Source organism: Capronia epimyces (assembly GCF_000585565.1).
Source record: "Capronia epimyces CBS 606.96 chromosome Unknown aczIQ-supercont1.1, whole genome shotgun sequence".
NCBI classification, from domain to species: Eukaryota; Fungi; Ascomycota; class Eurotiomycetes; order Chaetothyriales; family Herpotrichiellaceae; genus Capronia; species Capronia epimyces.
Window position 1 is genome coordinate 2,741,378 of NW_006912904.1, and position 26,056 is coordinate 2,767,433.

At 54.0% G+C, this 26,056-nt stretch overlaps 9 protein-coding genes across 9 annotated transcripts; 7 read left to right on the forward strand and 2 right to left on the reverse strand.

Moving 5' to 3' along the window:
- Window positions 1-875: 875 nt before the first annotated feature.
- Window positions 876-6,750, forward strand: A1O3_01005 (uncharacterized protein; the record flags this gene model as incomplete). The annotated part of the gene is made up of 3 exons (XM_007731154.1): window positions 876-889; window positions 950-967; window positions 1,086-6,750. 3 exons carry the CDS (start codon window positions 876-878, stop codon window positions 6,748-6,750), a joined length of 5,697 nt encoding a protein of 1,898 aa, XP_007729344.1.
- A 1,721-nt stretch (window positions 6,751-8,471) lies between these two features.
- A1O3_01006 (uncharacterized protein) lies at window positions 8,472-9,371 on the forward strand (the record flags this gene model as incomplete). Its single annotated transcript, XM_007731155.1, has 1 exon — window positions 8,472-9,371. The coding sequence occupies one exon, from the start codon at window positions 8,472-8,474 to the stop codon at window positions 9,369-9,371; it is 900 nt and encodes a 299-aa protein (XP_007729345.1).
- Window positions 9,372-10,346: 975 nt separating this feature from the next.
- Window positions 10,347-11,437, forward strand: A1O3_01007 (CMGC protein kinase; the record flags this gene model as incomplete). The annotated part of the gene is made up of 2 exons (XM_007731156.1): window positions 10,347-10,680; window positions 10,731-11,437. 2 exons carry the CDS (start codon window positions 10,347-10,349, stop codon window positions 11,435-11,437), a joined length of 1,041 nt encoding a protein of 346 aa, XP_007729346.1.
- A 429-nt stretch (window positions 11,438-11,866) lies between these two features.
- A1O3_01008 (uncharacterized protein) lies at window positions 11,867-13,819 on the reverse strand (the record flags this gene model as incomplete). Its single annotated transcript, XM_007731157.1, has 3 exons — window positions 11,867-12,375; window positions 12,452-13,463; window positions 13,547-13,819. 3 exons carry the CDS (start codon window positions 13,817-13,819, stop codon window positions 11,867-11,869), a joined length of 1,794 nt encoding a protein of 597 aa, XP_007729347.1.
- An 865-nt stretch (window positions 13,820-14,684) lies between these two features.
- Window positions 14,685-15,853, forward strand: A1O3_01009 (uncharacterized protein; the record flags this gene model as incomplete). Its single annotated transcript, XM_007731158.1, has 4 exons — window positions 14,685-14,910; window positions 14,963-15,070; window positions 15,158-15,249; window positions 15,320-15,853. The coding sequence occupies 4 exons, from the start codon at window positions 14,685-14,687 to the stop codon at window positions 15,851-15,853; spliced, it is 960 nt and encodes a 319-aa protein (XP_007729348.1).
- Window positions 15,854-16,611: 758 nt separating this feature from the next.
- Window positions 16,612-17,763, forward strand: A1O3_01010 (uncharacterized protein; the record flags this gene model as incomplete). The annotated part of the gene is made up of 3 exons (XM_007731159.1): window positions 16,612-16,904; window positions 16,994-17,114; window positions 17,224-17,763. 3 exons carry the CDS (start codon window positions 16,612-16,614, stop codon window positions 17,761-17,763), a joined length of 954 nt encoding a protein of 317 aa, XP_007729349.1.
- A 952-nt stretch (window positions 17,764-18,715) lies between these two features.
- A1O3_01011 (uncharacterized protein) lies at window positions 18,716-20,989 on the forward strand (the record flags this gene model as incomplete). Its single annotated transcript, XM_007731160.1, has 7 exons — window positions 18,716-18,869; window positions 18,997-19,401; window positions 19,498-19,583; window positions 19,661-19,997; window positions 20,148-20,327; window positions 20,416-20,669; window positions 20,786-20,989. 7 exons carry the CDS (start codon window positions 18,716-18,718, stop codon window positions 20,987-20,989), a joined length of 1,620 nt encoding a protein of 539 aa, XP_007729350.1.
- Window positions 20,990-21,328: 339 nt separating this feature from the next.
- On the reverse strand, window positions 21,329-22,619 carry A1O3_01012 (uncharacterized protein; the record flags this gene model as incomplete). Its single annotated transcript, XM_007731161.1, has 5 exons — window positions 21,329-21,540; window positions 21,600-21,861; window positions 21,920-21,997; window positions 22,078-22,229; window positions 22,289-22,619. The coding sequence occupies 5 exons, from the start codon at window positions 22,617-22,619 to the stop codon at window positions 21,329-21,331; spliced, it is 1,035 nt and encodes a 344-aa protein (XP_007729351.1).
- Window positions 22,620-23,717: 1,098 nt separating this feature from the next.
- Window positions 23,718-25,871, forward strand: A1O3_01013 (uncharacterized protein; the record flags this gene model as incomplete). The annotated part of the gene is made up of 1 exon (XM_007731162.1): window positions 23,718-25,871. One exon carries the CDS (start codon window positions 23,718-23,720, stop codon window positions 25,869-25,871), a length of 2,154 nt encoding a protein of 717 aa, XP_007729352.1.
- Window positions 25,872-26,056: the final 185 nt, after the last annotated feature.

Here is a 26,056-nt window from a genome sequence, read left to right on the forward strand (position 1 = left end):
TCTGCTAGTCTTATGCCTTTTGGTCCCAGAGTACTCCGTAGAGCACGCCCCATACGGTATTTCTTTGTCTGGCCATCAGTGTCAGCTGCTACTAGGCGCGCCATCTCAAGAACAAGCGCCATCCGTGCAGGTGATGGCAAAGTACTACGTACACAGTAGGACACAGAGTCGTAGTGACATCACACCGTCTCTTGCACTTGCAGCTTCAATCAGGCTGAGATGGGCTGGCGTGAATTCGCATCCCATGCCATGCCAGCGGTACGCCCAATAGACACCTCTACCTCTGCCGCTGCAGTTGTCTACGGACTACTACTAGGGTCGGCAGTGTGCCTGCGAGTTGAATCCGAACTCCTGATTGGTGTCTGCTGACGCCAAGCCAGGAGAGAAAAGCTTAAGCGGTGTTAGCGCAGCCTAACCAGCAGGCGCAGGCAATCAGTGGGCGGCGGAAGGAGCAATCGGCAGCCAGGGGCGTTGCAGGCTGCACTCCTGCACGGAGCAAGCGAGGATTTAAAGCCATTCCAGACCCTCTTAAGCCCAACGTTGCGCCCCGATTCCAACTTTCTGATCTACCCACGGAACCCAAGGCTCTACCGCCAACCACGTCGCCCACTGCTACTCACCTACTAGTAGTCGATAATTGCTACGCTGCGGTTGTGGTTCTAATGACGCCGGCGGCCCTGCACCTCATCTGCGTCTTTACATTGACATTTTCTTCTGGCGGCGCGTCTGCACACTGCACACTATTTCCAGCACATATCCATTCCTTTGCACGCGTCTCAACGCCCACTCACTTTCTGCTCTTGATGGCGTCGCGTCGTGTTCTGGGGTAGACAATTGTGGTCCTGAATAATACTCGACCAACCGCGCCTCCGAAAATGTCCTCGTCAAGGTTTGTCGCTCAGCTTCCCCCCGACTTGCTTGCCGAGCCCAGCTAACCGCTTTTGCACAGGCTCGACCGACTCGTCACGTGAGTTCCAGACCACCATGCCCGTACTGCTCCAATGGCAGACTGCACACTGCAGACCGCAGACTGCGACGAGGCATGGATGCAATGAGTAGTAGACATGGCTAACGTTATTCCACAGCTTGCTGGACAAGGGAAGTACACAGTTAATCCGCAACACTGCTGCTGCGCAACTCGCCGACATCCAGAAACAGAATCCCGACAACCTCTTTGCCCTCCTCGGCAGAGTTCTCCCCTACCTGCAGTCCAAATCATGGGACACCCGCACCGCCGCTGCGAAGGCGATCGGTGGCATTGTTTCGAATGTCCCCAAGTTTGATCCCAATGCAGATGATCCTGAACCCAAGTATGAGTCTCTGAAGACCGAGCATCCTCCGGTCAAGGTCGAAGAAAAGGCTCACGAAGCCGATGACCTGCTCCAGTTGGCGACGCTAGACGTCAAAATGATCCTTCGTCATGGCAAGAAACTGTTGGGCAGCGCTGGCAAGGAGTACGAGTACTCCATGGCTGGATTGACACCTGCTCAACGCCTCGCTCACCAAAAACAGAGCTTGTCTGCCCGCTTGGGCCTCGGAGGCGAGTACATGGAGGAGGACCTCGTCACCGAAAACGACTTCGCGGCAAATTCGCAACACAAGTTGGCTCAAACCCCTGGCCCATCCAGAGTGGACACGAAATTAGCAGGTCAACGATCGAGCAGCTTGGGCGCTCCTTCGCCATATAGTGCCATGTCGCCCCTGGAGGAAAACGGCGAGCCTTTTCTCAAGGAGGCAGGTCTCAGCAGTCGCCGGATCAATCAATTGAAGCGTAAAAAAAAATCAGCGGCTAAAGCTGGCACCACCAAGATGCGGGTTGTGGATCTTTCCGGACGTCGTCCCTCAGAACCCGGTCACACCCCCGTCTCCGCGACTCCGCATCCGGTCAAGCTGAACGGGCACGACGAAGCGAACGGTGACGCCAAGCAGGACTACTTCTCCATCAAGCGAGAAGGCCCCGACGATGACACTGCTCTCATCTCGGAATTCAAAGGTGAAGCCGTACCAGAGAAGCCCATGATCCAGCCTGATGAGGAACATGCCCACGATTGGCCGTTTGAGGTCATGTGCGACTTTCTCTCAATTGATCTTTTCGACCCGAATTGGGAGGTGCGGCATGGGGCAGCTATGGGACTGAGAGAGGTCCTCCGAGTTCATGGTCGTGGCGCTGGTCGTCGTTATGGAAGCTCACGAGCCGAGAACGACTTAGCCAACCGACGTTGGCTTGATGATATGGCATGCCGTTTGCTATGCGTCTTGATGTTGGACCGCTTCGGAGACTATGTATCTGATACCGTCATTGCTCCCATCCGTGAATCAATCGGTCAAACCCTTGGTGCTTTACTTACCCAGTTGCCCGACGATGTTGCTATTTCTGTCTACAATTTTCTGCAACAGATGATAAATCAAAGCGACACTGGCCTGAAACAGCCGATCTGGGAGGTCTGCCATGGGGGCATGATTGGCCTGCGGTATTTCGTTGCAATCCGGAAGGATCTCCTTCTTCAGCATAACGACCTCATCGATGGTGTCGTTTCGGCTGTGATTCGCGGTCTAGGCCATCCTGACGACGATGTCAAGTCGGTGAGCGCGGCAACGTTGATCCCCATTGCTGGAGAGCTAACAACAATGCGACCTCACTCTCTCGGCCAACTCATCTGTGTCGTATGGGATTGTCTTCTTGACATGCAGGATGATCTCAGTGCAAGTACCGGTGCGGTTATGGACCTTTTAGCGACACTTTGCTCCTACGACGCTATATTGGAGGCCATGCGCGCAAATGCAGCCGAAGACTCTGAGCAGTCGTTCGATATGCTTGTCCCGCGACTCTATCCTTTCCTTAGACACACCATCACCAGTGTGCGACTGGCCGTCCTGAAAGCCCTGGCCACCTTTTTGAATATTTCAAATGTGAGCAACATGGAATGGGTCGGGGGTCGTGTGATCCGCCTGGTTTTTCAAAACATGCTCTTTGAACGCAACGAGGGCGTTTTGCAAATGTCCTTTGAAGTCTGGGAGGCCCTGGTTGGCTACATGGAGCGCCAGGGGATGGCTAACTTCACATCCACTCTGGAGCCACATATCAGCCCCATGCTGAAAGCTACAGTTCAGCCCGTTGGCCAAGCGCGGAATCCCATCCCGATGAACGCGTCCCTTCTCATCAAACCTTCCGGTGCGCCCATGGCTACCGTCACATCGCGGCAGGGATCTGCTTCCGACGCAGACCAACAACCTAAGAAGCGTCGTAAGATCGACAAGGCTGACTCAAATCAGCAGCTGTCACACAACACCGATGGACACATGCTTCATGGCGAAGTGGACTTGGTCGGGGCAGATGTTATCTTGAGGACCAGAAGTGCATGTTCGCGAGCGCTGGGCCTTCTTTTGGGAAAGCAGAATGAGCCCGCCCTCGTATCTTACTGGGTAAACCTTCTCCCAGTGACCAAGTCCAATCATTCAAGCTCGCAGCTGTTTGCAGGCATGATTTTGGAAGAGGTTGCCAAGAACCAATCCGTCAAACTGGCAGATACATCATCATTTGTTGCCCAACTTCAACGGGTTCTCGATGACGATGGCAACCATTGGTACAGCGATATTGTCTCGTCCTTGCAAGCTGCTCGAGGTCAATGCCAGTCCTTGATCAGCGCGTTCCAAAACAACGCGCACGTGTCCCGCGACAAATTGCCAGCCATAGCTGTGGTTTGCCAGGGCGAAGATGGTGCTGGACCAAAGGCCTTTTCGCTCGCGGATGCTGAGAGGATCGTCACCGCAGACTTCGATCGCCTCCTGAAGGCGCTGACACCAGCGCAGAGAGTCTCGGGCACACAGTACTTGAACGACGCCCGTACCAGCGCAATGACCGCGGTCGAAGAAGCGAGAAAAGTCAAGGAAAATCGCGCCATGGCTATCAAAGCCACAGTCGCATCTGTTCTGGTTAGACTTGGCGAGGTCCCTAAGAGACCTGGTCAGTTGATCAAATGCGTTATGGACAGCATCAAGGGCGAGGAGTTTGCGGAGCTGCAGGCCCGATCTGCCTCGGCTGTTGCTACGCTGATTGATTTCTACACCAAGAGTCCTAAGAGAGGTCCAGTGGACAAATTGGTCTCTAACCTCGTGAAGTTCACCTGTGTGGACACCGCGGAGACTCCCGAGTTTGGCCCTAACTCCAGCTTCGAAAGCATCGTTTTGTCGTTGCGGAAAGAAGAGGATAGAAAAGATCATCCGGATGCTGCAAAGTTTGAGCAAGAGGCCAAAGAAGCCCGCATCATGAGACGAGGAGCGAGGCGTGCCCTAGATGAACTGGCGGAGTCTTACGGCGGTGCGCTTCTTGAAAAACTCCCTATCCTCAAAGCATTGATTGAGAACCCTATCCACGACCTGGTCGAGCCAGCAGATCCAGCATGTTTCCAGGTCGATGAAGAGCAGGGCCAGTCATTGATTGATGCCTTGTCCATATTGCGGACGCTCTCGCCCACCTTACACCCCGCGTTACACCCATGGATCTTGTCGTTGAGCTCACTGATCGGCAAGGCTATGCGAAGCAGGCTGTCTGTTGTGAGGTACAGCGCCGCCAAATGCTTTGCCACCATCTGCAGTGTTATCCCTGTGAAGGGTATGACGATGTTAGTCCAGGAAATACTGCCGAATATCGGCAATCCCTTGGATCTGAGAGATCGACAGGGAATCACAGAATGCCTTTACCACCTCATCACGGTAATGGGGGATCGAATACTGCCCTATGTGATCTTCCTCATCGTTCCGGTCCTTGGACGTATGAGCGATGCCAACCACGATATCCGTCTCCTTGCAACAACGTCATTTGCGACGTTGGTCAAGCTCGTGCCACTAGAGGCCGGTATTCCTGATCCCCCAGGTATGCCAGAGTCGTTGCTACAGGGGCGCGAAAGAGAGCGGAAGTTCATGGCACAAATGCTGGATCCGAAGAAGGTGGAGCCGTTCCAGATTCCAGTGGCCATCAAAGCGGAGTTGCGATCGTACCAACAAGAAGGCGTCAATTGGTTAGCATTCCTCAACAAGTACAATCTTCACGGCGTCCTTTGCGACGATATGGGTCTGGGTAAGACACTCCAAACACTGTGTATTGTCGCCAGTGACCATCACATGCGAGCCGAGGAATACGCCAAGACACAAGCACTTGACATGCGGCGACTACCGTCGCTCATCGTTTGCCCTCCCACTCTTTCAGGCCATTGGCAGCAAGAGATCAAGCAATATGCGCCATTCTTGAGCTGCGTCGCCTACGTCGGATCTCCTGGAGAAAGAAACAGCCGGCGTTCCCAACTAGAGCAAGCAGATGTGGTGATCACCTCATACGATGTTTGCCGAAACGATAACGACGTGTTGGCACGCATCACCTGGAATTACTGCGTCCTCGATGAAGGCCATTTGATCAAGAACCCCAAGGCCAAGATCACGCAGGCCGTGAAGAAACTTATCAGCAACCATAGGCTCATCCTATCTGGCACTCCGATCCAAAACAATGTCCTTGAACTGTGGTCCCTCTTCGATTTTCTTATGCCCGGCTTTCTGGGCACGGAGAAGGTATTCCAGGATCGATTTGCCAAACCTATTGCGGCGAGCCGCAACGCCAAGTCGTCGTCCAAGGAGCAAGAAGCAGGTGCGTTGGCCATTGAGGCCCTTCACAAACAGGTGTTACCGTTCTTACTACGGCGACTGAAAGAAGAAGTCTTGAATGATCTCCCGCCCAAGATCTTGCAAAACTACTATTGCGACCTTAGCGACCTACAGAAGCGGCTATTCGAAGATTTCTTCAAGAAGGAGCGCAAGACTGTGGAAAGCAGCGTTGGTTCGGCAGACAAGGAAGCCAAGCAGCACATTTTCCAGGCGTTACAATACATGCGAAAACTATGCAATTCGCCGGCGATGGTGGTCAAGGAGGGCACCAAGCAATATGAATCCATCTCGAAGCAGCTTGCGGCGTCCAAGTCGAGTTTGCGCGATGTAGCCCACGCGCCTAAACTGACTGCACTGCGGGATCTGCTAGTTGACTGTGGGATAGGAGTGGCGAACGATTCCAACGACATATCAGCCTCCACCTACGTGTCACAACATCGCGCCTTGATCTTTTGCCAAATGAAAGAGATGCTGGACATGGTCCAAACGGAGGTGCTTGGAAAGCTGCTGCCGAGTGTGCAGTTCCTTCGACTGGATGGTAGCGTCGAAGCTACCAAGCGGCAAAACATTGTGAACCAATTCAACAATGACCCTAGCTACGACTGCCTATTGTTGACTACTAGTGTTGGCGGCCTTGGGCTGAACCTGACGGGCGCTGACACGGTCATTTTCGTGGAACATGACTGGAATCCTCAGAAGGACATTCAAGCAATGGATCGAGCCCATCGAATTGGACAAAAGAAGGTCGTCAATGTGTATCGGTTGATCACCCGCGGGACGTTGGAGGAGAAAATCATGAGTCTGCAGCGGTTCAAGATCGATGTAGCCTCCACCGTGGTCAATCAACAGAACGCTGGGCTGGGAAGTATGGAGACTGATCAGATCCTCGACCTGTTTAACCTTGGTGAGAGCTCGGACATTGGCGGGGAAAGTGGCGGAGCCGGTAAGGAAGAGGACATGGTAGATCTCGAGACCGGGGAGGTGAAGAAAAAAGGAGAGAAAGGCTGGCTCGACGATGTGGGCGAGCTGTGGGATGAACGGCAATACGAAGAAGAGTTCAATCTGGACTCGTTCGTGCAGAATCTGCAGAAATAGAACTGGGCAGTGGGTTGGAGCCACCGTATACGGGTATTCTCAGGTGGTCGGCGCTGCTGTCTTCGACCGAGCTTGGTCGGAAACGTTAGGCAGGGAAGCGGCTGACAGCACCTTGGGCTGGCAGGATCAGCCAGCCGTTGGCTTGGTGGCAGGGTCACCCTTGATCTTGGACCATAGGGTAGTGGGAGACCCAATCACTGTTGAAACTGTCAGGAAGGATTGCACATTTGGCGTAAGCGACACTGGATGCAGGCTTGACACCCCTTCCGTTGAGTTGACAGCTGCCGGAACAAGGCTGGGAGCAGTCCAGAATCTGATCGAGCTGCACGCCTGTCAAGACGAGATTTTCTTGCGGTTCTCGATCCCACCACGCCGCCTACCCCTCGGTGGGCCAAGTCCAGAGAAGAAACTGGATCATGCCCCCGACTGTCGGGTTTTCCGGTCCGGAAGTCGAAACCTGGGTACCTCAAGGCTTACAAAACAGGTGATCTGTCTATGGACACCGGCGTGTTGAGTCCGCCTAAGCGAGACGAGAAGTGTAGGGCCCGTTAGAGGGACCAAGAGGTCCGTAACATAGAAATGGATGGATCAAGGCGGTGAGCATGGGTCATAATCATCAAAAAAACCCACCGCTCATGCATGGTGAACGTCCAGGCCCCTCAGCTGAGAGGACTGAGGCTGGATAACACTGTCGGTCAGTCGGTCGGTCGGGTCGGTCGCAGCATCGAGACGAATATCCTTGTACCTTGGAATATCAGCATCAGCTTAGCACACCATGGATCGAGGACTGCGGTCAGCACTGCCTGTAGCTATGTTGGCTACTGGAAGAGCCACTTAGTCATCCAGGGATGTTATTTTAAGGCTGCCGAGGCCCGGAAGACCTGCCTTTGGGGGGACGGGACGTGGCGGTGTTAGTCTGTACTAGAAAGCTTAGAGAATCTAGAGAACTTAGATAGCCAGTCGGCATGGACACCGGGCGACAATAGCTGCCACTAGGACTGCTATGCAGGCTAGTTCACGGCTTGACCCGCGGTGATAAATCCCGATTCGAAAATAGAATTCTCCGCTTTTCACCCTCGCCCTTCACCTCCATCGCTATCTTCAAATCAGCCACCAGGCCATCCTCCCTCAGCAGCAAATCGTCTGTCTTGCACAGTATCATGTCGCTTCCTATCCACGCGTTCCCCGTGGATTGCCTCCCAAATACACGGTGAGCACTAGTCCTTCCTGGCAATCCCGCAAATGGCAATGCGTGCTTGAAGGGCCGGCCTGGGGTCGTCTCCATCCACAACGAGAACACAGCAATTCAGAGCCCTGGTCCCTGCTGCATCTGACCTCAACCATCCCAACTTCGTGGCTGAGGCTTGCTGGCCAGACAGCGGTCTATGTCGGCGGCGGCATAGTCCGCTTTCCAAGGTTGAGGGCAGGCTATGCACAGTAAGCGAATCTTCCCTCGTTGCCTTTTGCAAGTGCCGACCGGCCGGCCATGGATGATCAATACATCAATATATCCATAAAAGACCTCGCTCACCCCTCTTCAAACCATCAGTCCATCATTCATTCAATCTTCTACTCAACACAACAGTCAACCAACCATTTCCTTTCCTTCCGTTCTCTTTATTTTTTTCCTATAGTTGTCGCACACTCTTTAGCGAACAATACCTCGACCGTTGCTTTAATAATACTTATTGCGCTTTCAAACAATCCACAACCACTTCAGGATGCATTCCAAGACGTCAATACTAGTCACTGCTCTCGCAGCCGCAGCCTATGCCTCTCCCATGGGCGGCTATTCGGCTTCCCAGGCTTCCTCCTACGGCGGCCCGAACGCGACCAGCACCGGTAGCCATTCCGCTCCCACCAGCTGGGCCTCTGGCTATGGGCAGTCCGGATATTCCAGTGCCGTCTCCAGCTATGCCAGCAGCTATGGCTCCTCGACTATCCTGGGTGTCGCGACCGCGTCTCCCAACCCGTCTCCCGTCCCGGGCCTCGTTGGCAAGCTCTTGACCGACGACACCACCGTTGACCGCTTCAACGACATCCAGGGAGAACTGAACGCCGGGGCCATTAGCCTCAAGTTTGATTTCAACCCTGCGGCCAACCCAGGCATCAAGCCCGGTGATGGCGGACAAGTCGACCTGGCCAACCGCAAAAACTTCCCCGTCCTGACCGGGCTCGGCGTCTCCGCTGCAGGCATCTTCTTCCAGCCCTGCGGCCTCAACACGCCTCATATTCACCCTCGCGCCAGCGAGTTCTTGACTCTTGTCACCGACACCGAGATGTTGACCGGATTCGTGTTGGAGAACCAACTGACCACCGAGTTCAACACGACCTTGACCCAGTTCCAAGGCACTGTCTTCCCCATGGGCTCCATCCACTTCCAGCAGAACCTTGACTGCGAGCCCGCCGTGGCTATTGCCGGCCTCAACTCGGACGACCCTGGCGCCAGTTCGCTTGCCCAGAACTTCATTGGCGCCATTGACCCGGCCGTTGTGGACGCCTCCCTCGGCATCCCCAAGCAGATCGATGCTACCAACTTTGCCCAGTACAGGACCTCTCTCCCACTGCCGCTGGCCAAGGGCGTCGAGGAGTGCTTTGTCCGCTGCCACATCCCTTACTAAAGACAATTATGTCGACGAGTAGTGGAATTGTCATGTCGGCAAACAGTGAGAGTGTCGCGGTCAGCGGGAAGCCTATGAAGGGTATATTAGAACGTATCGGGACGGGACAGCACGCTGGCTGGACTAATACAGGCTGGGCTTTTTTCATCTGATTTCATGCATTGCGGGCAGGGCAGGGCTTGGTCGACCAACACCTAAGCTAGGAACGGTCTTTTTGCGGGCAAGGGCGGCCCTGGGGGCTGGGAAGGGGTTTTGGCATTGGCATTCATCCTGCGGTTGATTTGGTTTTTGTTTGACTTCTTACTAGTAATACCACCTTCATTTTCGTATCCAAATCTAACAGATTGCCCCATATTGACTTGACTTTGCTGGTTGGCATCGCGATGCCTGGTATGCCTGTATTGGTAGTATTGGACAATCTGCCTGCTGTCTGTGGCTCACCCTGTTTGGGCATCTATCTCCCAGACCATGTCCAACTCGAATGTCGGGCATATGCAACGAGCCTCGGGGTTTCTTGTACTTGGGGTTTCGTAGGGTGAGTGCATGGAGTAGTGTATGTAGTTCGCACTGTCGCCTCGCTGGTCTTGGCGGTGCCCTCGGTTGTGAGAACATGTCAATGATTGTGCAACAGTACATACCTCCATATGTATTGATAAACTCGGACTCGCATTCAATGGCTTTGAAATGACTTTCTTATTTTGGTTGACGCGTCGACGGATCCTACTTGACTTTCATAGAAACCCGATTCGATCAAGGGGCAATGTTTCTCTTTCCGCTTCCGCCAGACGGACATGTACCACGTCGAACGCTGGCCCAGCGTACTATTGTGACATCGAGTCGGAGTCTCTCGAAAGGTACCGTCCTGGTGGCTACCACCCCGTCAATATCGACGACACCTTTCATTCAGGAAGGTATCGCGTTCTTCAGAAGCTGGGGTGGGGGGGCTACTCGACCGTCTGGTTGGTCTACGACTCGATGCTATGTCGACTCGGAGCACTGAAAGTTGTGGTCTCTCAGATCGGCGAGACATCTACTATCATTAATGAAGTTCGAATCCTCCAACGACTTGCTTCGATTCCGGCAAAACATAATGGTCAACGCCATCTACGCAAGTTCACCGACTACTTTTTCCACGATGGGCCCAATGGCAGATATCAGTGTCTCGTTTTCGATGTCGACGGTGTCAGCGTTCCGACTCTCGTTACCCGATGCGGCGATACGAGGCTCCCGGGACGTCTGGCCTGGCAGCTTTCCCAACAAATCACGCTTGCATTGGACTGTCTGCACTCCAACGGGATTGCACACGGTGGTGAGTGATGTTCCCTTTCGTAACAAGGGTCAGATTCTAAGGAAGTCAAGATCTTTATCCTGGCAACATATTGATTTCACAAAGGGAGGGACAGTCCTCAGACCCAGGCTCATTGAACCAGCTTGGACCACCAGTCCTGGCAGAGATCTATGCACGGCCCGGTCGCCAGATCACCAAAAGTCTCCCCCGGTATATCGTGGAGCCAGCTACGTTTCCTGTCCCAGCTATGGCCGGACAGGCACAGGTACACGCGAGCCTTATCGATTTTGAGCAAGCATTCCTCCGAACCGACCAGTCACTGGCAAAGGTTCGTACGCCATTGATTTTCAGAGCTCCAGAGACGCTCCTGGATTCGACGTGGGACCTACGGATCGATATATGGTCTCTGGCATGTACGATTTTCGAGCTTGTTACGGGCCAGCTGCCTTTCGACAACTTCATGCCGACAAAGCCTCCCTTAGTGTTAGAGTGGATTGCAATGTTTGGAGACGTGCCGGAAAAATGGAGGATGCAGGCCAAGGAGGTCGTAGGTGACTGTCAGAATGATATCGATGGAGGCTCACTTACAAGCTGGCTCTGTGAAGTTGACTTCGGCAGCGGCAGAAAGCCGGAGTTTTCCAAGGAAGATATCGAGCGATTAGCCGATCTGTTGGCTCGAATGATGTGCTACCTGCCTAGCGAGCGATTGTCAGCCCAGGATATCCTGAAGCATGAGTGGTTCGTCAAGAACCCCTTAGCTGGTAAGAAGGAAGAATGAGAATGAGAATGATATTCCTAGTGACGAAGTAGCTACATCGAGCGTGTTGAATCTTTTTCCTTACAGGGGTTGGATGGCGGATGAAGGGGGTTGAAAAAGGCTTTCGATACACTTTCTGTGCCTGCACTGTCCGCGAAGGTGGGATTAGGAGCCAGCCTTTGTCGAATCTGGCGAAACAGAACCAGTTCACGCATCTTAGTCGAAAAGTCTCTATTCAGTGATTGTTGAATTCGTCTCCCATGGACCGACTCTATCGCACATCGTCCAGGTCCTTCCTCATGTCTCACTGGCTCCAAGAAGCCGTACGTACGTACATACATACACTTGGATCTCGCATCCAAGAAATCCAACCCAATCCAATCCTCCTGTCTATGGCTGTCTGTACTCGTTGAGGTTGAGCACCAGGCTCGTCCAACACGAACGACACGACTATGCTGCAGCTTTGTTCGATGCCGATGCCGACGCCGGCGACAAGATGTACGAGGGATACCCATCCTCGATCTCTTGGCTCAGTTTGGAGATGTAGAGAGGGATGCCTCCAAAATAGAGCAGAGTCTTGTGCAGTTTGGATTTGATATTGGCCCCCACATACCATGATTTGACGTCCATTGCACTCTGCGCAACCACGGTTTGTTCGAAGAGCTGGTTGACCTGGAGGCTCCAGTCCTCTGCTGCTTCCTTCTTGGGCTCGATGCGGGCGATATTGTGGGATTTCAGGTGTGAGATGGTCTTCCCGATCCAGTCGGCGATGATGTCGATGACCACAGGTCCATTGGCAAACGGAACTTGGGGGCCAAATATCATGAACAGATTGGGGAATCCCGGCAGGGTGATGCCGTATGATGTTGTCAGTTCCTTGTGGAACACGTCGGCCAGGCTTTGGCCTTCACTGCCGTGAATTCCGATGTTTCCCAAGGTGCCGGTCACGGCATCGAACCCTGTGCGAGTTTGTCAGCGGGTTGGAACAGATTATATATAGTGTCGAGTGTAGGTAGGGGGTAGGGGGGTGCTCACCTAAAGCAAAGATGATGATGTCAAATTCCCACTCTTTGCTGCTGTTCCCCAGCTTCACACCCTTGGGCGTGATCTCCTGAATGGGATCGTTTCTGATGTCGACCAGCTCAACGTTGCTTCGGTTGTAGATTTGGTAGTAGTTGTGCCCGGCTGGCGGCCGCTTGGAGAAGATGGGATATTTCGGGCACAGGAGCTCGGCCTTTTCCTTGTCGTTGACAATGGCCCGGATCTTGTTGCGAACAAATTCAGATGCCACCTCGTTGGTCTTGGGGTTGGTGAGTGTGTCTCCGAACGTCTCGAAAAAATAATGGAAGCCGCCCTTTTCCCATCCCGAGTCCAGGACGCGTTGAATGGCCTTCTCGTCCTCAACGTCATCATACTTCAATTTCGAATCCACAATGTCGAACCCCATGGAATGGTTTCGGGCCCGTTGGGTGATCTCTGCGTAGCTCCGGTTGATCTCGTCCATTTGCTCCTTGCCGATCGGGTAGTTGCGAGCGGGAACCACGTAATTCGGGGTCCTTTGGAACACGGTGAGGCTCTTCGCATTATGAGCCACGATGGGCGCCACCTGGACGGCAGTCGCTCCCGCCCCGATCAGGCCAACTCGCTTACCGGTAAAGTCGATTTTCTTGTTAGGCCACAGTCCAGTCTGGTACCATTCACCCTGGAACGAGTCCACCCCTGGAAACGGGGGCTTCAGGGGGGTGGCCAGGACCCCGGCCGCTGTGATGAGGAACTTGCTGGTGAAGGTTTCGCCCTTGTCGGTGGTGACTTTCCAGATGTTCTTTTCCTCATCCCGGTAGGCGGACACGATCCGAGTGCTTAGTGTGATGTCTTTCCGAAGGTCCAGATAGTCGGTCATTTTGTTCAGGTATTCTTCCACTTCGGGTTGCTGAGGGAATCGCTCTTTCCACGACCACTCCATGCCCAGTTCTTCCAGGAAGGTGAAGATGAAAACCCAACTCTCGCTGTCGGTCCGGGCACCTGGGTATCGATTCCAATACCATGTCTAGACAATATAGTTCAGCGAGCCGCTGGAAAGGACAAGGGCGGAGACGGGAGACAGAGACGGAGACGGAGAATGTGACTTACACCACCCACTCCAGACGCAGCGTCGAAGACCCGAGCGGAAACGCCACGCTTTCTCAGCTCATACAACTCGCGAAGACCTGCAAAGCCGGCGCCAATGATGATGGCCTCGAAGGAAACATCTTGGCCGTTTTGGTTGCCGTTCTGGACGCCGTTCTGGACGCCGTTTGCGTGACCATTAGAGAGGCCATTGGAGAGGCCATTGGAGAGGCCATTGTGGTGGCCATTCACGCCATTAGCCGGAGCCCTCTCAACTTGAATCCCTTGCTCAGACATGTTGTTTACCTGGTGCAGATGTATGTGAGAAGGCTTGACTGACGTGTGTAGAGCCAAGGGGAAGGGAGGCGGGAAGACGGGACGTATTTATCATGCATCCCTGAGATGCGGCATACCATGTCAGGAGCCGGAGCCGAACTGTGCTGTATCAGCGCCGCCTGATGGTGGTACAGCAGCATATGCGGGGTCGAACCGGGGTCAAAACTGGGGTCGGGGCAGTATCACCGAGATATTTTGTGTCTAACATAGCCAAATGTGCGATAGTGCGCGGAGGATTCAATGCTTGGGATCTCATTCGCCTCGACGGTCTATTACCGATGGCCGTTCTCACAGAGTGGACCTCCTCCAAGTACCCCAGCCGAAGAGGTAGCAGACCCTCAGTCTGATTCCCCAGTTGGGGCTAACATCGTGCCTCGAGGAAGTCAGCAGAGGGTGGCCAGCCACTCACCATAGAGCAAATGCATAGCACGTCACCCCACACATCGCTGAAGGGGCCTCTAAGCCTATGGCATGTGTCCTATGCCCGGGATTCGGTGACCGGCACGACCAAGCACGAACAGTGGACTGGCCCTGGTCCCTGCAGACCTCCCGACACCGGGCAACAATCACCGAGGTTAACCCCGCGAATGGTCAAATGGCTTGCTTGGTATTTTGAATGATCCCCAATGAGTTCGGCCGATGAAAAGTCTTCCGCGGCTCAATTGTGAAGCAAGTCTGCCGGATGTTGGATATTACTACCCTCTGCTACCAGAGGTGGCATGTGATGGTCTTGGACTGGCCATTTGGATGCAGTTTTGGATACAGTTTTGTACGATATCGACATTGACATTGACATTGATCACACCTCGTGAGATTCTTCAGTACAATGTCTCGTTCAGCTGCCCATGATGCGCGAAACAGAGGCTTCCGCGAAGCGTTTGCCACGCCGTTCGAGTTCAAAGACAGTTTGTTGCCCACTGGCGAACTGATTCCCAAAGAGGCACAGAAGCTCCATCTCCAACATGAGGTCGAAGACGTCCCAGCGGGCAGAGGCGCACGGATTCACTGGCTCGGAGACCGGTCGGCATCCAAGGTGCTTCTGTATTTCCATGGTGAGGCTAGAGCCATGCCATGTGACATGTAACCACAGCTCATAGATGCTAGGCGGTGGCTTTTGCTTTCCCCCTCTCAAGGGCCATGTTCGCTTCTGGAACGAAAGCTTGAAGGCGTTGAATCCGAAGAGCGACTTCGTCATTGCCGCTCTCGAGTACGGTAAGGGAGGATGAGGAGTACTGCTCAACCGCACCACTACCACTACGCAGCAAACATTGCATGGAATTGGAGTTGACCATGATCTAGGCCTGACCAAGCAAATAAGGTATCCCGTCCAAATCATACAAGGGACCGAGGCCTTACGATTCATCTTGGACAAAGGCTACGCCCCATCCAATGTACGTTACGTGAATCAGCATAGCTCTCTTCTCTTTTGGGCAACGAAGTAACCAGTTTACAATCTTCTAGGTTGTTATCGGCGGAGATTCCGGAGGAGGAAGTCTGGCGCTGGGGGTTGTGTCCATACTGCTGCACGGACTGGACGGAGTGCCGCCGTTGAAGTTGAAGGAGCCCCTTGCCGGCGTCCTGCTCTACTCGGCCATGGTCAGCTTCGGCACGGAAAGTGAGTCGTGGACGGCCAACAAAGACAAAGACTGCGTCGCCCCCATCAGCATGCAGAAGCTCGGCCCTGCATACGTCGATGAGAAAGATCTCAACGAATATTCGGATCCCCTCCGCGCCGACGCCGCGTGGTGGAGAGGAATCCCGGCCAAGTCCATCTTGAATATCTACGGAGGTGAGGAATGTTTCAAGTCGCATATAGTCGAGTTCGGGGACAAGCTCGTGGAGGCCGGCAACCCAGTGGAAAATGTGGAATGCTCTACAGAAGTGCACATCGACTGGGTTCTGGACCTCCAGGCTGGCTTGGAGCCAGCCGAGATGCGCGTCAGGATACTGGATTGGTTGTCGAAAGTGTTCGGGAACGGAGGAAACGGCAAATAAGATCAGTATTAGCTTGGTCGTAAGTAGTATAAGTCGAGTCCGGCGAAGAGATGGTCTATACTACTACCTACGATCTACGATCTACTCCTTACTGCCACCACACAAATCCCATCCCGACACATTGTGTCCCCCTGTCTTCGACCCACCCTTCCAACGCTGCCACACCCTCCCGCCCTGGCGTTGCCGTTGGCGTTGCCGATTCCCGTGGCACGGCCTTTGACGCCATGTTCCCTGCTGTGGTGTGGCAAAGACATCCAATGCTGTGGCAAAAACATGCACCCGAGCGCTGTGGTTCGCTCCAAGAGTGGGTTGGCACCCCGATATTCCCATTTCTGCTCTCCTGGAGAACGATGGCCGAGCACATCCGTTCTTCCACCCCGGCGTTCGAAAGCCGGGGAAGGCCACAGTCTGGATGGGATGATCCTGGAAGATCGTTCTGGTGTCTGGTGGCGGTGCCCTTGTCAGGAGTCGCCGCACCGCACGGCGCACAGTCTGGATGCCCAGAACCTTGCACCCTTGGCCCAATGGCATTGAAGGTCCAACGCAGCGTCAGAGTATAAGTACCATGGTGTGCACTCCGGAACTATTACGGGTACGCTAGACCAGCAGTTGTCAGTTGTCATTGTCATTGTCATTGACCTCAGCGTATATCAACCATCAATCCTCCATCAGATCCTACCTTTTGGACAACCATTCCACTGCACGGCTTCGACCTTCCCAACAAATAGCAAGAGCAAGACATTGCAATCACCATCGCCATGGCCACCGAAACCATCACCCTGCCTCAGACGCCCACCACGCTCAACTACTACCTGGAGCTGAAGGATGGAGGCATCATCCAGACCTATCCAGGTACTGCCTTCGAGAAACGCCGGAAACATGTGCCACACGAGGTCAAGATCAACGACTTGCGCCCCATCCACTCCGAATTCACGCTCGACAAGGCTGGATTCGAGTTGGTCCACTTCCCGACCAAGGTCAAGGATTTTGGGAACGAAGAGGAGATCAAACAGGTCTATTACCCAGAAATCACCGAGCTGGTCAAGAGAGTGTAAGTCATAAGTCACCTGTCGGATCTCTGAGCTCTGTTCTTGGGATCTCTCTCGACCGTGACCGTGACTAATTGCTGGTGCCTCACAGAACTGGAGGGGATCATATTCACATTCTCTCCCACATGACTCGAAATGCCACCACCGCTCAAGCCCTGGGGGATGCGGCGAACAAGGCTGACACGGACTTCGTCACGATTGTGAACCCAGCTGTAGGTGCCCCGATCCCATTTCTGATTCCTTGCTTGACGCACTCTCCCGAGTCCGGTTGAGTTGAGTTGTAAAGCGACATGATGGCTGACAAAAACTCCCGACCCGCAGAGGTTTGTTCACGTCGATCAATCCTACCGTGGTGCCGAACAAATCCTGTACCTCAACCTGCCCGAGGAAGAGGCCGACCGACTGGTCAAGAAGCGGTGGGCCATCGTCAATGTCTGGCAGCCCTTCAACAAGCCGGTGACGCGCGATCCGCTCGCGTTCTGCGACTACCGTTCGCTCGACGAGAAGGACTTCCGCACCGTGGTGGCCAACCTGCCCCCGCCCGGCGCCGGCGACTATGCCAACGTTTCGAAGAACATGGCCCACAAGCCCCGGTATGAGTACAGTCTGAACGGCGAGAAGGCCCCGAGATACGAGGTCACCAACCTGGCCTACAACCCAGACCAGAAGTGGTACTACATCAGCGACCAGAAGCCCGAGGAGGCCTGGGTGTTCAAGATCTTCGACTCCAAGATGGATGGCCGCGCCAAATGTGCAGTGCACTCGTCCTTCCCTCTTCCCGATCAGCCAGACGAGGGCGAGGCCCGGACCAGTGTGGAAATCCGATGCTTCGTGTTCTGGGATGACGAAGAGGCTGAATAGAGTCATGGCCATGATCCCCTTCCATAGCTACCTTCCATAGCTACATAGCTCTTAGTTACAGTGTGCATTCAATCCAATCCAATCCAATCTACAGTATCGATATCGATCAGTCTGCCTATCTGCCCATGCTATACAATATACAAAATATACAACATTGTGGCTTTGTGGTTTGGGAAACGTACAGTTCTCAGTATCAATATCAATATTGTTGGTGTGCCTTGACCTTGACGTCCACAGTATGCTTGTAGAGTACCATCTTCATGTCCTCAGCTATTGCCAGCGCCCGGCGAGTCCCTCCCTGAAGACTCTGAACACCGCCTCACCAAGGTCCGCCCATGTAGAGTGTCCTTGTTAGATCTTCTTGTGAGATCTCTGTTGCCAACAGTATTCTCGAACCTAGGCTCAGGGGCCTCTACAGAGTACGAGAGGTGACACGACACGCGATCCGGAACTTTCTCTGGAAACATGTCCGCTGGCTTCCAAGATGGCTTCACTAGTGGAGATCCCTGGCCGGTTCATTATTATTAGTGAAGACTCAAGAGGACAACGCCCCGGCTCGTGATCTAAGTCGGAGTGATCCGTGGCACGGTTAAGTCGGTTGTTCGTCGTTCGTTTTTCGGGCGCGAGTCCAGGCCGCCCCCCTTCCCCCTGCCCCCGCATGAGCGGCAATCGCAACATAACAGTCGCTCAGGCCGGGGAAATTCGCTCGGCGAACGAACCCCGCAGTCCGGTTGGATACGTACAGTACGGACAACAGGACTGTGTACCAACGAAGGCCTGGATCCGTTATATGTAACGACAGTTGTGGACGGTTGGCCATTGAACAGTGAACAGTGAACAGCCGGGCTCCCTGATCAGATCAATTGCAATTGCGCTTGCTTGCTTGACTGGCATTGTATTTCACTCACCGTCACCCGCATTCGCATTCGCACACATACAGTACACGCCCATCATGGGATCAATCGAAGCATTTCGGCCGGACTACGACGTGCTCGTCATCGGCGCCGGCTTGTCAGGCTGCTATGCTTGCCATCGAATGAACCAGCTGAACATGACGGTAAAGGTGCTAGAGGCAGGGGCATCGGTAGGGGGTACTTGGTTCTGGAGTCAGTAGTTCATCTTGCTCTTGCACTTGGATTTCTTTTGCTTTTCCTTTCCCTTTTCCATTTCGACATGGACCATGAGGTGTGGTTATGAGTTGGGGGTTGATCCCTGATACTGATGCGTTACCAGATCGCTATCCCGGCTGTCGGTTCGACTCGGAGTCGTACTCGTACGCCTTCTTCTTCAACAAGGAGATGTTGGACGAGTGGAACTGGTCGGAGCATTTTGCGCCCCAGCCCGAGACGGAACGCTACATCAACTTCATGTGCGACAAGCTCAAGTTGTGGGATTACATGCAGTTCAACACCCGTGTTTCCAGCGCGCATTGGATCGAGCAGGATCGCTGCTGGAAACTCACCGACGCATCTGGGCAGACGTACACGTCTCGCTTCCTCATCACCGGCATCGGCGTCCTCAGTAACCCTACCCTGCCGAATCTGCCGGGGGTGGAAGACTTCCAAGGTACCGCGTATCACACGTCTCGCTGGCCCCACGAAGAGGTCAGCTTCGAAGGCAAAAGGGTGGGCATTATAGGTGAGCAGCCCCCTTCTCCCTGCGTATCCCAAGTTGTCCAGACATATTTGATATCGGGCCAACTTGAAAACATCGTGATCTCTAACCGTACGCTAGGCACTGGAGCCACAGCCATACAGGCCATCCCGGTCATCGCGAAGACGGCCAAAAGTCTGACGGTGTTTCAGCGGACGGCCAATTGGGTACGTAGAAGATCAAACCATGGAAAATGAAAATGCCCGCTGGCTCGTTTCGTGCATTTTGCTGACGTTGCGTCCAGGCAGTTCCCTTGCTCAACTCGAAGATCGAAAAGGAGGAAATGGACTCGATTCGACAGCGCTACCCGGAGATCTTGAAGAGGCTGAATCAGACCCGAATGTGTTTCCTGCACGACGCCAACTACACCGACTCGATCTGGGATTTCACGCCGGAACAGCGAGAGGTATTCTGGGAAGAACTCTACGCGACCCCTGGATTCCCCATGTGGCTGTGCAACTATAAAGAGATACTCGTCGACGAGAAGGCCAACAGCCTGGTCACAGAGTTTGTGGCCCGAAAGATCCGTGAGCGAGTCCACGACCCTCGCACCGCGGAGAAACTCATTCCCAAAAATCACGGTATGTCATGTCTTTTCCATCTCCATATCCATTCCCTGTCCCTCTACCTCTCCCCCAGCCGTCCCGAGACGCTCCTGGCAAATTGTTCAAAGATGAAACGTCTCTGTATGTTTGAGTGAGAGCCTGGCTGACGCGCCATGCAAAAACCAGGATTTGGGACCAGGCGAGTTCCCATGGAAACCAACTATTTCGAGGCTTACAATCTGCCGCACGTGCGACTGATTGACCTGCTCGAGACGCCCATTGAGCGGGTGACGCCGACGGGGATCAAGACGACGGAAGAGGAGTTTGAATTTGATATGCTCATCTATGCCACGGGGTTTAATGCCGGTGAGTGCCTCCTTTTTTCCCCCCTTCTAGCTATGGATTTGCTCCGAATAGGATTGGATTGTGTTGGCTGACATGATTGAATCAACAGTCACTGGAGCTTTCGACGCCATCGACTTCCGAGGAATCGATAACCACAGCCTCCTAGACGAATGGAAAGACGGACCCAGGACGTTCTTGGGTCTGACGGTGGAGCACTTCCCCAACATGTTCATGTCCATGGGTCCGCATCAAGCCTATGGCAATATCCCGCGCAGCATCGAGTTTGCCGTGGGATGGATATCAGAGTGTATTGAATATTGCCGAGATCACGGCATCACGTATATCGAGGCCACCGATGAGGGTGTATGTCTCCCCCAGTCCCGCCCCCAGTCCCCCCCCCAGTCCTACCCCCCCCCCCCAACAAAGTCCAACCCCCACTTCCACTGCTACCCTCGGCTAACGGAGTGTGCTGCAACCAGGTCCGAGAATGGACGGACCATGTCCACGATCTCGGCAAGAATCTTCTCAGCAACAAGGTGGATTCGTGGATGACGGGCGTCAATCGCAATGTCGCCGGCAAGGAAAAACGCACCGTGGCCCGGTATATGGGGTCCGCGCCGGAATTCCGGAGTAAGTGCGAACAGGTGTCGTCGGCTCAGTACAAGGCTTTCAAGCTGGCGTAGGAAATGGAAATGGGAAATGTTCAACAGGCTTAGACGGCGCAGCGTGGTGCAGACGCAGACGCAGACGCAGACGCAGACGCTATCTGTCGTATCCGAGAAAGGAGAAAGAGGGGGGTTTCCGTCCAACATTGAGTGAGGGTCTGATTTCATTCTGGTAGTGGTAGGAAATAGCCTGCAATTCTAAAGTATGTAGATATCGACAATGCTCTATCATGACCCACTGAAATATTCTCTTCTAGTGCCCATAGCACACACACTCTCTCTTACATATCCTCATCTTCGTTTCCTTCTGGTGATGGGAGACATTTAAACTGACCAGGTAATGTTCAATGTTTACACCTAAAGCTTGTCTGATCGCTTCTCGAGACTCTTCACAAAGTCGACCGAGCTCTGCCAATACCGTCGTGCCTGTTCTAGATGTGGAAGCAGGTAAAAGCCATGCGGCAATCCTGGGTACACATTCAAAGTCACTGCCACGCCTGCATTCTTGAGCGCTTCTGCATAGGCGAGGCCCTCATCTCGAAGGGGGTCGAGACCGGCCACTTGAACAACTGTTTCGAATTAGCTGGCTGGAGGCTTGGCTAGCAATGTACCGCCAAGCATGACTCACGAGCGGGTGGTAGGCCGGCGTGGCTCTCTGCCAACAGTGGGTGCGCATACACGTCTGGTGTGACAGTTGGCATGTACTGTTCCCAAAACCAGAGCATCTTGGGGGCATCGACGACACTCGCATCCTTGTTTTGCTCAAAGCTGCCGTATTCATATTTGTCTCGCGGGAAAACATCGGGGTGGCATGTCACCGGGATGTTCAAGATCTGTCCAATGATCCCCGACTCTTGTTGGTCGCGTGCCATGAGGGAGAGGACGGCGGCCTGCATGTGACGTGGCTCAGTATTCTTGTCCTTGTGCACACCGGGGGAGGTGTCTTACGATATTGCCTCCCGCACTCCCTCCCGCAACAACGATTGCCTCCGGATCGATGCCCAGGCTAGTGGCATTGGCCTTGCACTGTGGGAGGTCAGCGGGGTTCAGTAGCCTGGCACCACACTATCAGGAGGGAACATGGCCGCAGGCTCAGGCTGGCTTACCCATTTCAGGGCATCGAAGCAGTCATTGACAGCATAAGGGAATTTGTACTCCGGACCCATTCGATAGTCGACACTGACCACCACCGCACCGGCATGCGCAGCCAACATGCGGTTCTCGACTTCTTCGGTCTGGTGATATCCAACCGTCCAGCCTGGAGCCACACCGACATCAGCAACGTGTACATGGGGCCCAGTAGAGGAATCCTCGTACCGCCGCCGTGCGCCTTCAGAACCAAGATGGCGTTCGGTTTGGCTTGAATAGGTCTGTAGACCCGTAACCCGATCTTGGTACCATCTCGGACGGAAATCTCTTGGTCTGCAACTTGGAAGTCTTTTTCCGCCTGGGGTGCGCCTTCCGGAAAGGACACGGGGGCGTTTTTGTACGCGGCTTTGAGGTCCTCTAATGACAACGACCACAACGTCTTAAATCTCTGGTCGATCGCTTCCTTGAAAGGCGCGAAGTCAGGGTCGATCTTGGACAAATGGCCATATTTGGGTTTCGGCTCAGCAACAGCCGAGCTACTCGGTTTGAGTTGAACCATTCTGCGCAGGAGACCAATCTGTGACTTACCAGGCAAGGCCAGAAAAGTCGTTCCTGTTCCAACGGGTGCTCTGTGAGCGATTTATAATCTGCATCTGACGGGAAGTCGATCTCCGAGGCATTGTGGTGAATTAGGTGCTGGATACGTAGGTACCGGTACCTACTCTAGGCACCTACTAGGTATAGACTAGGCACCTAGGTACCTAGGTATATTATGTACGGAGTACCTAATAGGTGCCTAAGAGTACTGATATGTGGGCGGTTTGGATTATTTTATGTCAATTGCATCATAAGGTCCTAATATTACTGTACTGTACCGTACCGCCCGTGACTGCGTTTTTCTTCTTTGGGGTCCCCAGAAATTCCAGGCGCAAGGCGGGGTAAAAAGGGAAAAACCCGGGCCGACTAGATTTGGCTAAGGGGCTTAGGGGGCTACGCTGGCACGTGAGGGGTAAGCACTTGTGGCCCGCGGCTCAAGATCCAAACCAAACTGCAAACCGCCCGCGATTCCTCAGCCACCAGAGTAGCTAGTACTGTAGCTGCCTGCACCGTACGGAGACCTACCTATGTAGCTCCCGGACCTACCTACATAGTTACTCCGTACTCCGTACACCCTACACGACGGTGCAAGGACGGAGTATCCTCGACCACAACGAATTACATCGCACCTATATGGTATCATCTGCCATTGGTCCTTGTTCCAGCTACTATTCTTCTTATGGAGTAGATCTTCCCCTGTTTGAGCCTCGGTCGAGAGGAAGGTTTACCAATCTACTCCGTAAAGGGTTCAAATCAATCGCCCCCCCAACCCACACACCCACAACCCACACCCCCAGATTCAGACGCCCAACGACAGACAGACAGTCACACGGACACTCAGACACTCACCCAGGCACCCAGGCACCTAGAGACACATGCTCGTCACTACTGCGGTCCTCCCACATCTCTGAAACTTATTCGGCTATCTGTCTCCTGCGTTCGACCCCTCCATCCGTCTCTCTTCCGATTACCTAGTATCCAGTTCCGTTTGCAGGACACAGTACACAAGACAAGAGCTTGATGCCACTGCCACACAACACATAATTGTGACACCGCAGCCATGGCCATGTTCCACACGCACACCGCGTTATTCAACGACTCGAGCAGTTTGGTCGACCTCAGCCCGACAATGATCTCTCCACCACCCTCCCTCAATTCAGAGGCACCAACTGTAACCTGGCCCGTGCCTAAACCCAAGCAGCGTCGCAAAACCTCGACCGACCTTCAAGGAAGCGAAGGGGAAGGCAGCATCACTAAGGATACGTCTCGGATATTAGCTTGCCTCAGCTGCCGACAAAAGAAAATCAAATGCCATCGGAAAAGCTCGACCTGTAATCGATGTGAGCGGTTGCAGATACCGTGCGTGATCCCCGACGAAGACGAGCGGTTGAGACCCTCGTCCAAGAAACGGACCCGGGAGCTGGAAAGACAGATTGAAAGTTTGCAAAAGCAACTGCGCGAGTCGGAGGAGAGAGCACAACGCAATTTGTATTTGACACCACCCATGTCGACCCAGTCCCAGTCATCTCACGCCGGGATGGATCTGGCCTTGGGCGGCAGCGATTTAGGCAGCGACTTGGTCGACACCGCGACTGTTGCCGACTTTGACAAGACACCGCAAACTTTGATCGGTCGCCTGTGCGCGGAAAATGCTCACATTCATGAAGATGAAAGTGGCCGGGTCAGATACTATGGGCCAACATCGATCCTACACACAAGCGAGAAGCCGCCGTCGTATGACTATTTGAAGTGGAACATTGGTCCGTTCGAACCGGACGACCAGGACGACATCTCGCCAACACTCCGGGACCACCTTCTGGAGCAATACTGGCGATTCCAACATTCAGTCCTCCAGGTGGTTCATCGCGAAGCGTTCCTGCAAGACATGCAGGCCGGTCGCACCCGCTACTACAGCAAAGGCCTACTCTACGCCATCCTGGCCAACGCCGCCGTGTTCTCCGAGGTGCCCGAGATCCGAGCTCTCGCGCTCAGTCGAGATGAAGACCTGGAAGGAGCCAAACCCTACCTGCTGAGAAAGGCGACGGAGATGGTGGAACAAGAAATCGAGAGCAACGTGGGCATCACAACCGTTCAAGGTCTTCAACTGCTCAGTGCCGTCCAATCTCGCCGCGGGGCAGACACCAAAGGTTGGCTGGAATCGGGACGATCCTCTCGTCTCATCTTTGAGCTCGGGCTCCACAAGGACGAGGTCGAATTCGCATCCAACCGTTTGTCTCCCATGGATCTGGAGGTCAGACAAGTGGTCTTCTGGGGAAGCTTCGCATACGATCGAGGCTGGGGTCTCTACCTGGGACGGCCCTGTGCGCTCAATCTGGACGATGTGACCATCTCACCACCTGCGCTTCTCCCGAACGAGAATTCCTCGTACTCGGCCGAACTGTTGCTCTTACGGGCCTGGGCTACGCTCTTCAGTGTCGTGGGCGAAATCAGCAACACCTTCAACAAGAAATCCTTCACCCACTACCACTTACAAACCCTGCGGCAAAAGCTTCTCAACTGGGAATCGAGCCTCGACCCTAGTCTAAGACACAGCTCGGGCTGCTCACCGGGGGTCTATGTGCTACATTTTCAGTTTCACGGCGCGATGATTCTCCTGCACCGCTCGACCGCCAAGTTTGGCACCTATCAGACCGAAAGTACACCCATCTCACAAGAAGCACGAGCTATATGCGTTGACCACGGCCTGCAAATCGCCCGCATCCTCGCCGACTACAGAGTCGCTTATGGATCTGCCCTGACTCTGGTCGGGGTGGCCATGTATAACATCACTACCGCGGCGGTGGTGCTGATCGCCATCCTCTCGGAGCCGTCGACACCAGCCTCCAACGAATACCTGTCCAGTCTGACCACGTGCATTGCCGCACTGGAAGAAATCCAGCACAGCCACATGGGCGCCAAAACGGTGCTCAAGCAGCTCCGGTACCTCATGCGCCGATGCAAGCTCCTGAATATCAAGGAGGACTCGCAAATTCTCCGGGATGCCAATGCATCGTTTCTACAACGACGACCAACGAATACTATCGAGGCAGGAAGCCCGCCGGTCAAGCTGCTCGGCCAAATCGTGCAGCCGGACAGGTCTTCTTCTGACGACGCGTCCGCAATCGACCCTGGGCAGTTCATTCTGGCTTTGGAGGATTGTGACGCGCTAATGAACATGGTGTCCTGGAATGATTTTTCCAATGTCTTCGTGTGACCCGAGTGTGGAGCGGTGGGAGGGCCTGCCAAATCATTCTTCGAGGTTGTTGTTACCATACAATACCAGAAGCGCCGGCCTGGGGCTGGGCCTGGTCTGTAAGATGGTGGAGGTGGAGCTGAAGCGCGAGGAGTTAGTTTCTGGCCAGGATCTGCAAGGAACTAAATGTCGGCGAACGATCACCG